The 13,368-nt window shown below is 39.6% G+C and overlaps 1 protein-coding gene across 3 annotated transcripts in view; it reads left to right on the plus strand.

Moving 5' to 3' along the window:
• Positions 1-13,368, plus strand: part of PTPRQ (protein tyrosine phosphatase receptor type Q) — a 132,517-nt gene that overhangs the window by 46,289 nt on the left and 72,860 nt on the right. For all 3 annotated transcript variants that reach the window (XM_077338906.1, XM_077338907.1, XM_077338908.1), the window contains 3 exons: positions 5,615-5,775; positions 7,625-7,770; positions 13,010-13,178. In XM_077338906.1, coding sequence (XP_077195021.1) covers positions 5,615-5,775; positions 7,625-7,770; positions 13,010-13,178 — 476 coding nt within the window. The remainder of the gene's footprint in view (positions 1-5,614; positions 5,776-7,624; positions 7,771-13,009; positions 13,179-13,368) is intronic.

A 13,368-nucleotide genomic window follows, 5' to 3' on the forward strand; every position in this document is an offset into this window, starting at 1 on the left:
ATGAAAAGGGTAAGTACAGAGATCCATGCTTGTTAGCTTCAAAGTGTTTTTGAAAGTGGAGTAGAACCAGCATATTTTGCTATCTACAAGTTGCTGTATTGAGCAAGAAATATGTTCCATGATCCCTTGTAGAGCCATGATAGATCCTTTTAAAAATTATTTTTGCATTGCATTTTGCACTGTACCTGTGAATTCTGACCTCTTTCTTTGCCATTGCTCACCCACCTTTAGACTGTGATATAAGGGATCTCTGTTTGTTTTTGGTGCTACTGGATTCAAGTTTAACAGTAGATCACTTCCCTAATGACCTGTAGCTTCACTGGCACTCTAAAGTTACTACTACCCTAAACAACCATAATTGTAAGACTGCATTCACAATGAATCCTAAACAGAGTTATTCATTTTCAAGTCCACTGATGCCTGTCTGTGAATGTAGACTGGACTGAGATTGAATAGGATTGCATTGTTAATTTATTTCCCAAGAAATCTCTTGGATTTAAAAGCATTTGAAAGTATCACTTTACTTTTGATTGTGTCTTAATTCTTCTCTATCCTGTTATAGATACATAAATAAACTGAAGTTTAACTCCAGTGGCACCTTTAAGACCAGGGAAGTTTAATTTTGGGTATAAGATTTTGTGTGCATGTACATTTTTCCAGCACATGTATCTTTATGATGCTTTGGGCTGATCCTGCGTTGAGCAGGGGGTTGGACTAGATGGCCTGTATGGCCCCTTCCAGTTCTATGATTCTATGATCTAAAGAAGTGTGTATACACACAAAAGCTTATAGCCAGAATTAAACTTCCTTGGTCTTAAAGGTGCCACTGGATTCAAACGCTGGTCTGTTACTTTAGACCAACATAGATACTTTGAATCAAAGTGGGCATGGAAAACCTTGGCACGGCTCTAACTTTTGCATACTTATGTCACTCATGTCAAGTCTAGATCTCATGTACTCTCAATTCTGTCAAATGTGAAGAAGTTAATCTTGTTAATATTTGTTTAGTTCCATAGTAATATTATTTTTAAATGTTGTCTGTATGCTAGCTGAAAAGCTCAAGGCTACAATTCAGATCAATTGAAGCTTCTGAACCTCTTCAAAGGCAGCACCACATAGAGCACTTTACAGTAGTCTAACCAGGATAGGATCAGAGCATGAAAAATTGTGCTGAAATGTAACTTCAAGGAAGGGCTGCAGCTGGTGTACAAAGTGAAATGTGTTAAAATACTCAGTGGCATACACCATCCTTAGGCATGGATCAAAGACCACTCCCCAATGAAAACTTCCTCTTTTAGTGGGGCATGGAACTCTGTCCAGCACAAACTGACTCTTCAGTCCCCAAAGTAATAGTCAACCATAATAATGGTCAACATTGCGAAGAATATTTAGAGATCATTGATAGCTTTGATATTAGCATGGTATAATGAATAGAGTATGAGATTAGAATGTGAAAAATCCCAGAATGAATCGTGACTTACCTATGGAAGCTGCTAGGTAAGTCAATCTGGGCCACACATTCTGTCCCTCAGCCAAGCCCAGTGAGATATAAATAACTAAATACGAAACAATAATACTAAACTTTAAAAATTGCAGTCAATTACTGTACTGAACAGTTTTTCAATCTGGCTTCTAGCCTAGAAAACAAGGTTAAATTTACAGTTATATTCTACTTTAAAAATGCAACTAAATATAGAAATAAAGAAAAGTAACAGAAACTCATTTTTGAAAGCCAATTTTTAAAGCAATTGTGGTAAGTAGACAGCCAATTCTTCTGTACCTAGTACCTCACAGAACCTACACTAAGCATAAAGACTCAAAGTACACATTATCTATTTGGGGACTTGCAACTCAATCAGTGCATTTCCTCTGGCATGCAATCCGGGGGGGGGGCACAATTCAGATAGGAGCCCTTCCCCTATTCCACTGTTCCAAACTCCCCCTGTGCTTTTTTCCCAAACTTGCAACAGCACCAGGTGTGTTTGCTCCATCGCAGGCTACCTGTGCCACAGTCCTGCTCTGTATAGGGTCTACTATGGCACTTCTAAATTGAGTCCCTTGGGAACTCAAAGCTGGTGTCCTTCTACAAGTCCCCTTTGGGATCATACATTAAACATTACTTATAGCTTGGCCCTTCAGTGGAGTATTTACAGGTCCAACCCAAACCAGATGTATCATGGAAAGTCCTAAGCAGGGATCTTTGCTACGGCTGGCCTATGTTACTGTTTGGAGATTCCCCCAGTTATAATGGGTAGTTGTAGCTTTGCTACATTATTTTGTTTGAGCCTGACTGCTGCAGGGCTAAGAGCTAAGTGGGTCTCCCTCCTACTCTTGCTATCAATGACAACATAATGAAATTCTTACCTAAACAGAGGCATGCTTGGCTTTATGTCAGTGGGACTGTCGAGGGTGGTTTCTCATGACTATATGGCTACGTGGAAGTCCTCTCCAGCACAGCCAATTTCTCTCTGTACATTCCCTCTAGTTTCTTTTGTAGTAGCTGTGATTCAGTGGTTAATTATCAGTTTTTGTTTCAGTTGGTGGGAAGGAGGCATAAAACTTAGTTTAGGCTTTGCAGCAAGCCAAATGCATGGTTCATAATTTATTTTAAGGAGCGTTGAGTATGGCAAAATATAAAACATGCTTATATTTCTGTACCTCAGCTATTGATTTGTAAATATTGGGATGCACAAGAACAGGAAGTAATTACTTATGCTGAAAAGAGAAGGAAGCATGGAATATTTAAAAGGACAGTAGCTCTGGAAAGCCTTATTAGCATCATGATTGTTTAAATGACAGAAAATAAATGGTTTAAATAAAAGAAAAAATTGGCAATAAAAAAAAGTCCAAGAAGAGATGGGAAGAATAGCCAGCAAAATGCTGGACTCTTCTCTACAACTGAGTAGATCAGTGGTTCTCAAACTTCCTAATGCCATGACCCTTCAATACAGTTCCTCATGTTGTGGTGACCCCCAACTATAAAATTATGCAAGTGTTCTTTCACAGAAATTAAATTAAAACTGACCAATGGCATGATCCATTGTTCATGATTGTATATAAATTGTTTTTTCCCCCCCGGGGTTTCTCAGTTTAGTTCTGCCTCTTGTCCCACCATGCTGATCTCGGTCTTTTCCGCTGCTCCAGTCAGATGAATGCTCTATCTCGATCTACCCCGCAAGGCTGTTGTGTGGATGGTGCCCTCCCCCCGGCCAAGACCCCCAGGTTGAGAACAACTGGATTAGATGATTCATAGCAATTTCAGTCTAAATGGATAGAACTAATATTTGACTTTGGTCAATCAGTTTGGTCAGTTAATTAGCATGCTAATCCTAATTTTAAGAGTGTCAAGTGGAAAAGTGCCAAGGACTTGCAGGAGGCATCTGATTTTCTCCCCCCTCACTATTTCCTCTTACTCTTTCCCCATAGCCTCTCCCCCTTTTCTGTTTCCTTATCTTCTTCCCGTCTACTTATCTGAATCCTCTACCTTCATATTTCCCTCTCCCCTCCCGCTTTGCCTAGGAAAATTATTGCACAGTTGTGTGGTGCCAGCCACTGAGCATTTGTGTGGTATGGAACCCTTAAGGACTTGTGGGGGGGAGGTCCCCTGTATCCTCCCTGCACTAATTCTTCTTTCCCTTATCTTGGTAATTCCATATCCTCTCCTAGTTCCCTACCATTCTCTCCTTCTCAATGATTTACCAAACTACCACTTGTCTGCACTCCATTTTTAGCTACATTTACCTTTTATTTAGTTCTCTTATACTCTACCTTCCTCCATAGTTGGGACAAAAGCAGTTTACATTATTATCTCCTCTTTTTTGTTTGCACAACAATCCTGTGAGGTAGGTTAGGATAAACATGTATAAATGGCCCCAGATCACCCAGTGAACTTACACAGCAAGATGGGGATTCAAACTTTGGTCTTCCAGATCCCATTCTGCAGCTCTAGCCACTATACTACACTGACTTTCATATGGTGGCTGCTGTTGAAGGGTAGCAAGCAGCCAAGCCTAGGTGAGTCATGCAGGTGATAAATCATCCAGCTTGGACTACCGTAGTTGCCTAGCAACACCCACTGAGGGAACCTGTTTGTTAAAGCTACAGACACTCCTTTTATCATTTTCATTTTTAATCCACATATATAAATATAAATATAAATATAAATATAAATATAAATATAAATATAAATATAAATATAAATATAAATATAAATATAAATATAAATATAAATATAAATATAAATATAAATATAAATATAAATATAAATATAAATATAAATATAAATATAAATATAAATATAAATATAAATATATATACCCGCCACGAGCCGCAAGGGAGTGGCGGGCTATAAATCTAATAATAATAATAATAATATATATATATATATATATATATATATATATATATATATATATATATATATATATATATATATATATATATATATATATATATATATATATATATATATATATAGCCTCTTGTGGCGCAGAGCGGTAAGGCAGCCGTCTGAAAGCTTTGCCCATAAGGCTGGGAGTTCAATCCCAGCAGCCGGCTCAAGGTTGACTCAGCCTTCCATCCTTCCGAGGTCGGTAAAATGAGTACCCAGCTTGCTGGGGGGTAAACGGTCATGACTGGGGAAGGCACTGGCAAACCACCCCGTATTGAGTCTGCCATGAAAACGCTAGAGGGCGTCACCCCAAGGGTCAGACATGACTCGGTGCTTGCACAGGGGATACCTTTACCTTTACCTTTACATATATATATATATATATATATATATATATATATATATATATATATATATATATATATATATATATATATATATATATATATATATATATATATATATATATATATATATATATATATATATATATATATATATATATATATATATATATATATATATATAATATATATATATATATAAATATATATATATATAAATATATATATATTTATATATATATTTATATATATATTTATATATATATTTATATATTTATATGAGCCTCTTGTGGCGCAGGGTGGTAAGGCAGCAGAAATGCTGTCTGAAGCTGGCTGACCATGAGGCTGGGAGTTCAATCCCAGCAGCCGGCTCAAGGTTGACTCAGCCTTCCATCCTTCCGAGGTCGGTGAAATGAGTACCCAGCTTGCTGGGGGGTAAACGGTAATGACTGGGGAAGGCACTGGCAAACCACCCCGTATTGAGTCTGCCATGAAAACACTAGAGGGCAACACCCCAAGGGTCAGGCATGACCTGGTGCTTGCACAGGGAATACCTTTACCTTTACCTTTACCTTTATATATATATATATTTCCCTCCCCCTTCAAACCTGAGGCCCTTTTCATGTTTGCAGAAAGCTCTGTCTTGCCCATTCCAACTCTAGTCACCAGATTTAATCATCCAAAATTGTCTGATTTTATTATTAGAATATAAGATACCAGAATAGCAAATCTATGTATTTTAAGTACAATGGTACAGCAGCATTTTGCTCTTATGAAATCTTCAATTTATTACCTGGGAAACTGTCTTCCAGATTTTCTGGATTGTTAAGGTATCATTCTGCTTTTTTAACCACATACTACTTGTAACTTTTTCTCTTAGGAATATAATGTTGAACAGGAGCATTAATGTAACAGAAACCTCATTAGAGATCACAGACCTTGAACATAATAATGAATATAGTGTTTATGTATCAGCAAGTACCAGATTTGGAGATGGGAACTTAAGGAGTAACATGACTAGCTTCAAAACATCTGAGGGACGTAAGTGTTATTACTGCAGTGATCCTAGAAGATTAGAATGAAATGTAGAAATTTGAAAACTGTAATAGTAGTAAGCAATAAAGAAATATAATATTAGTGGAGACTACCTAAGGAAAAATGGTATAATTTGAAAGTGAGAACATCATGCCTTTCTCTTTGCTCTGGTTATGATGTAATATGACCTAGTGGTGGATGAGTCCCTGCACAGTGAGCTAAGCTGAACACATGAAATAGTTTTATACGGAATCAGGCCATTGGTCCATCAAGGTCAATATCACCTACTCAAGACATGTAGTTGTTCTCCAGGGCCCTTGGTAGAGGTTTTTCATATTTTATTTATTATTTTATTTATTATATTTTTATACTGCCCTCCCCGAGGGCTCAGGGCGGTTTACAGAAAACAGGGAGGATACAATTAACACATGGTAACAGGTAACAATAACAGCAGTAATATTATAACAATAATAATTTAACATGATAATAACAATGATACATAAAACTCTTACTGGACCCTGTGGGCAGCCGATTAATGTTGATCGTAGGGGGGGGGAGAGCTTGAGGGCCAACTGGAAGCGGTGGTTTGGTCGACCTCAACCAAATGCCTGGCGGAGGAGCTCCCTTTTGCAGGCCCTGTGGAACTGTTTAGGTTCTGTCAGGGCCCTGATCTCCTCTGGGAGCTCGTTCCACCAGGTGGGGGGCAGAATGGAGAAAGCTCTGGCCCTGGTTGAGGTAAAGCGGGCTTCCTTGGGGCCAGGGACCACCAGGAGGTTGGATGTAGTAGAGCTCAGGGCTCTGAGGAGTGTAGGTGGAGAGGCGGTCCCTCAGGTATACTGGGCCCAGACCGCGTATGGCCTTAAAGGTGATAACCAACACCTTAAGCCTGATCCAGAATTCAACCGGGAGCCAGCGCAGCTGCTGGAGGATGGGCCGGATGTGGGACCTCTGAGGTGTTGCTGTGAGGACCCTGGCAGCCGTGTTCTAGACTAGTTGCAATTTATAGATCAAGGATAAGGGTAGGCCAGCGTAGAGTGAGTTACAGAAGTCCAGCCTAGAGGTGACCGTCGCGTGGATCACTGTGGCCAGGTGTTCCGGGGCCCAGTAGGGCGCTAGTAGCTTGGCTTGGTGAAGGTGGTAAAATTCCAGCCGAGCTACCGTCGTGATCTGAACCTTCATTGAGAGGGAGGCATCAAGTATCACTCCCAAATTCCTGGCGGAGTGGGCCACTTTTAGCTGTACTCCATCCAGATTGGGTAGGCGCGCTTCCTCGCTTGGACCTTTCCTGCCCAGCTACAGGACCTCCGTCTTTGAAGGGTTGAGCTTCAGACGACTCTGCTTGAGCCATCCCATCACCGCTTCCAGGCAGCTGGCTAATGTTTCTGGGGGAGAGTCAGGGCGGCCATTCATCAGGACGAAGAGCTGGGTGTCATCGGCATATTGGTGACAACCCAGCCCAAACCTCCGTACCAGCTGGACAAGAGGGTGCATAAAAATGTTAAATAGGGTTGGAGAGAGGATTGCCCCTTGGGGGACTCCGCAAGCCAGTTGGTGGTGTCTTGATGAGCTCTCTTCTAATGCTACCCTAACCTACTACCTGACTCTTTTTAAGTGGACATGCCAGAGATGGAACCTGGGACCTCCCAATATTTTGGATGATGTTTCTATGCTTCCCTAAGCCCTACACTGTGTGTTTGTTGTGCTAAATCTTGCCTATGGCCACAATCTTTCTTCACTGGATCATAAATATAAAGTAATATACCTCAATTTGAGTTTCTAGTCCCACCTGGTAATAATTGCTAGGCAAGATTTTTTTTTTTTTTTGCAAATGCTAAATTGTTAAAATGTTTTTCAGCTCCAAGTGACCCACCTAAAAATGTCCGGTATACAAATCTCACATCCTCATCAATACGCATTTTCTGGAACCCACCTCAGAAGCCCAATGGGATCATACGGTTTTATTCAGTTTACTACAAGAATGATTCAGAGATTTACGTACAGGTACATCTTTCTGTTTTTATTTTCCCAACTCCAAAATGTATTAATTATTTTGTTATGTTAAGATATCATGAACAAAATAAAACAATGGTCTAAGAAACATCACTCTTTTGTACAGCTATTTAACTTTGAGTAAGTTACTACTTTTCCAGAGAAAAGCTAGAAGAGATAAGAATGCCTTCTTAAATGAACAGTGCAAACAAATAGAAGAAAACAATAGAATCGGGAGGACCAGAGATCTTTTCAAGAAAATTGGAGATATGAAGAGAACGTTTCATGCAAAGATGGGTATGATAAGGGACCAAAATGGTAGGGACCTCACAGAAGCAGAAGAGATTAAACAAAGGTGGCAAAATTATACAGAAGAACTATACAAGAGTGAGCTTAACATCCCTGATGACCACAATGGGGTAGTTACTGACCTGGAGCCAGACATCCTGGAATGTGAAGTCAAATGGGCCTTAGGAAGTCTGAGTAACAATAAAGCTAGTGGTGGTGACAGCATTCCAGTTGAACTATTCAAAATCTTAAAGGACGATGCAGTAAAAGTGCTACACTCAATATGCCAGCAAATTTGGAAAACTCAACAATGGCCACAGGATTGGAAAAGGTCAGTTTACATTCCAATTCCAAAGAAGGGCAATGCCAAAGAATGTTCAAACTACCGCACCATTGCACTAATTTCTCATGCTAGCAAAGTTATGCTCAAAATCCTACAAGCTAGGCTCCAGCAATATGTGGACCGAGAACTTCCAGAAGTACAGGCAGGATTTCGAAGAGGCAGAGGAACTAGAGATCAAATTGCCAACATACGCTGGATCATGGAGAAAGCTAGGGAGTACCAGAAGAACGTCTACTTCTGCTTCATTGACTATGCTAAAGCCTTTGATTGTGTGGAACACAACAAATTGTGGCAAGTTCTTAAAGAGATGGGAATACCAGAGCATCTTATTTGTCTCTTGAGAAATTTATATGCAGGTCAAGAAGCAACAGTGAGAACTGAACATGGAATCACTGACTGGTTCAAAATTGAGAAAGGAGTTCGGCAAGGCTGTATACTGTCGCCTTGCCTATTTAACTTGTATGCAGAGCACATCATGAGAAATGCGGGATTAGAGGAGTCACAAATTGGGATCAAGATTGCAGGGAGAAATATCAACAACCTCAGATATGCAGATGATACCACTCTAATGGCAGAAAGTGAAGAGGAACTAAAGAGCCTGTTGATGCGGGTGAAAGAGGAGAGTGCAAAAGTTGGCTTGAAACTCAACATCAAGAAAACAAAGATCATGGCATCCGGCCCTCTCAATTCCTGGCAAATAGATGGGGAAGAAATGGAGATAGTGACAGATTTTATTTTCCTGGGCTCCAAGATTACTGCAGATGGGGACTGCAGCAAAGAAATTAAAAGACGCTTGCTCCTGGGGAGGAAAGCTATGGCAAATCTAGACAGCATCCTAAAAAGCAGAGACATCACCCTGCCAACAAAAGTGCATTTAGTCAAGGCTATGGTCTTCCCAGTTGCAATGTATGGCTGCGAAAGTTGGACCATAAGGAAGGCCGAGCGTCAAAGAATTGAGGCTTTTGAACTCTGGTGCTGGAGAAGACTCTTGCGAGTCCCTTGGACTGCAAGGCGAACAAACCGGTCAGTCCTAGAGGAGATCAGCCCTGACTGCTCTTTAGAAGGCCAGATCCTGAAGATGAAACTCAAATATTTTGGCCACCTCATGAGAAGGAAAGACTCCCTGGAGAAGAGCCTAATGCTGGGAGCGATCGAGGGCAAAAGAAGAAGGGGACGACAGAGAATGAGGTGGCTGGATGGAGTCACTGAAGCAGTAGGTGCAAACTTAAATGGACTCCAGGGAATGGTAGAGGACAGGAAGGCCTGGAGGATCATTGTCCATGGGGTCGCGATTGGTCGGACACGACTTCGCACATAACAACAACAAAGTTACTAAGGAAAATAAATTACTATTTATTCTTTATCATCATTATTATCAAAATAAATTGATCTTTGTTTCTTTCAATTAGAACAGTATGGAAATCTTACACTGAATTTCTAGACTGCTTTCTATCTCAAGGAGAAGTCAGTAAAAGAGGCAACAAGCATTGAATATGATGCATAGAGTTTAGGATTTTTTAACTTTATGAATTATATGGCAATTTTACATATTGATACTATTATTAATATTTTTGTCTTCTGTCCACAAAAATGCATTTATTCATGAGAAAAGAAGTGCCTGATGTTCAGTTTAAAAAGTAGCTTCTGAAATTGTTGCTCAAAGACACTAATAAAATTGTGTATGATCTGTGGAAAGATGAACCTCTTTTTTTTCTTTTGTCACATAACACTGGATTTCAGTTCTTCTAAGTCTTAGTGTTTGATTACTGCCTATGTAGGTTAATAATCATTAACGTTCTGTAGACTATTCCCTACCAGTGCTGGATTTGGCCCTGCACCCAGTCTCATTGCAGATGTGATCTGTGTGTTAACGGTAAAGACTAGGTTCATACATTCATTTTAAACAACAAAGAGAGCAGCTCCATATCAAAATCTCAAATAGGAAAAATAAGGACCTAGTAATGCCATCTCACTGGAAGCTACTACTAAAGGGCTTTTTAAATTGTACAGAAGCATCTCTACATTTCAATACAGTCTTTGAATTACTCAGTTGCTTTCTATTTCTCAGATGAATTTATTATAGACGAGGCTCCCTCTAGCGGATGAATAAAAATATACAAACAGAAATAGGAGTCACAAGTTGGGTCACTCAAAAACATGTTTTTTTTTCAATCAGGATATCAGGGAGCAAAAAAACAACAACTGTGTTTCTAGTTTTCTGGGTAGCATATACTGGTTTGGATATGGGATTTTGAGGGGAGACTCCATTATTCCCTATTCTGGAAGGGCTGTTTAAAAAAACAAAAAAACAAATTGCATCAAAATTGCAGCAATGCTGCTGGTGCTTGTCCTTCCAATAACTCCAACTTGCAAGTAGACTCCTTGGGCCCTTGAACAAGATGCCACCAGCCATCCTCCACTGTTTGCAATGGGGGCAGGAAATTCCATGCTTTCACTGGGGCAAAGAATAGCCTGTGACCCAAGAGCAAGCAAAGCAACCCCTGGTCGGAGGCCTCTCGAAGCGAAGAATACCAACAGTCCCAAAGAACCACTGCCGAGCCGGGGAATCCTGACTGAATCACAGGACAATGTGGCAAGCCTAACACTACAAATGTACAACCGGAGAATCCAACCCAATGCTAAACCAGAGAATCATCTAACCCAAAATGAATTACAAGCCTAATAATGTGAAATGAGAGAATCTGTGCTAATGTACAACATGAGATTCAGAGGCAATGTTGAACCCAACAATTGACCACAAATTAACTCGTTTAAAAAATAAAATTTTGCAAAACAAGCAGTACCAATTTAGAAGGAAAGACTCAAAGCAAAACCAATAAGGCAAGCCAATACCAAGCCTGGGAAGACACAAAAAAGAAGAAAAAACAGTCCTGGGAGCCTTCAAATGCCAGCTTCTGATATTCATGGCTAATCATGAATATTTCCACCCAGAGACCCACATATATTAGTAAAATACCAATAAGGTATTTTCTGGATACATATTTGCACTGGATATATCTAAATGCATATCCCTAGTCTCAACTACCTAATTTCCCTTGTATCAACTCCTTGTGCTATTTCTTTCCCTTTTCCTGGCTACCCCTCAATCCTCATTTATCACTGCTTCCTGTTCTATTTCTGTGAGGCAAATTTCTGCTTCCTCTCAAATGGTTAAAGTTAAATTTTCATGGGCCTTCTCAAGCTTGAAGGTGTCCATAATTGGGCCTCCCTGTTTACACCATCCTTAACTTTTTAAAGTCTGGAGTTGAGAATGTAGTAATTGACTCTTCATGTGAACATGTGGGCCACTAGATGGGAGGGGGGCAGGAGTGATGTAATAATCTTCTAGAGGGTTCCAGCGACTGTGTGCTCTGATTGGATTTGACACATTACCTGACGCCAGACAGCAAAAGACTATAAATGAATTATGAACCAGAGAGAAGTCATGTTAACTTTATGATTCTGCAGGATAGAGGCCTAGACTATGCCATACTTTGAAAAACTAGCTTTCTTGTTTTTATGCTGTAAAGCTATAGAGACTGAACCTAGTGCTAGTTTGTTCTTTAAATATTTAATAAACCTTCATATATTTACCAAAGTCTGATTTATTGTGTGCTTATTGCCTTGAGGAACCACAGCTCTTAGCCCTGTTTGCTTACTCAAGAGGTGGCATCTCAGAAGGCTTGGGTCTTTGACAACTTCTCACCAACCAACCTTTTATCTTCCCCCATCTTCACCTAGATATATTTACTATTTATTTACTTTGTTCATACCACACCCTTCACAGTATGAACTCAAAGCAGCTTACTGCATTCTTTTCTCCATTTTCTTGTAACAGCACTTCTGTAGGGTAACTTAGTTGAGAATGTGCTTCTATTATTTTGTAGGGTTTCACCCAGTATATTTTTTAAGATTTCAGATCTTTCTGCAAACCTGGGGGTTTTCTTGGGCTTGTAGAAAGCTCTGTCCTTTCTGTTCATGGCTCTAGTCTCTGGATATAAGTATTCACAGATTTTGCCATGTTCAGAATTAGCTAAATTGATGCTCATTTTACTCATTATTCCAACTATGGTATCTAGGGAGCTCACCAACAGTATCGAGAGGTAAGATGGCAAGATAACTGGTCAGATAGAGTCCTTAGTTTCATATTACATTATATGCTTTGCATTCACAAACCCTAGGTTTGTTGCCTTACATCTGCAGTTGAACCATCTGAAGTATCATCTGGAAGAGCTTCTCCTGGGTTTGAAGGAGCAATGGATTGATACAGAATTAAGGTGGCTGCTGATGTTAAAATAATCCAGGAAATTTAGAAATAAAATAGGTAAAAGGTATTGTGTAATCATTGTATTTTCAATGCAAATCAATATGAATGGCCAGGGGGCTTAACAATAGGTTCTTTGCCTTTAATGCTTGATCAGGTGGCATTCAGTAGGATTTCTGGCTCCATTAAGCATAGCTTCATCACCAAGCAAACTGTCCCTTATACAAGGCAAACAATTCCCATATTGCTTGCATGTATTTATGTGAATATATAGTTAATAGAGAGATACTAATTAGACCAACATTTAAACAATTGAACATTGAGGTATTGAAGTTTGTCTTAATATTTCTCCCCAGAATTTTACCAGTTATGCTATTGAAACAAGTGCTGACAACGTAACATTGTCTACAGTATTAAACAACTTAGCCAAGTGGAGTCACTATGTACTTTGGTTAACTGCAAGCACAGCCTTTGGAGATGGAAACCAACCAAGTGAGATAATACACGTGTACACGGATCAAGATAGTACGTACACATTTTTTTTTCATTCCGAAATATGCTAAGTAAAACATTTATAACTTACTCTATTGGGAGAATTCTGGTCAGAGGATTACAACACTCGGAAGTGTCTCATCACTACCATGGTATTTTGGTTTTTTTTTAAAAGGGACTTCCTGTCTTCTTGTAGTTATTCCCCACCCTCCCCTTTTAAAAC

Source organism: Paroedura picta, chromosome 5, assembly GCF_049243985.1.
Source record: "Paroedura picta isolate Pp20150507F chromosome 5, Ppicta_v3.0, whole genome shotgun sequence".
Taxonomy (NCBI): Eukaryota; Metazoa; Chordata; class Lepidosauria; order Squamata; family Gekkonidae; genus Paroedura; species Paroedura picta.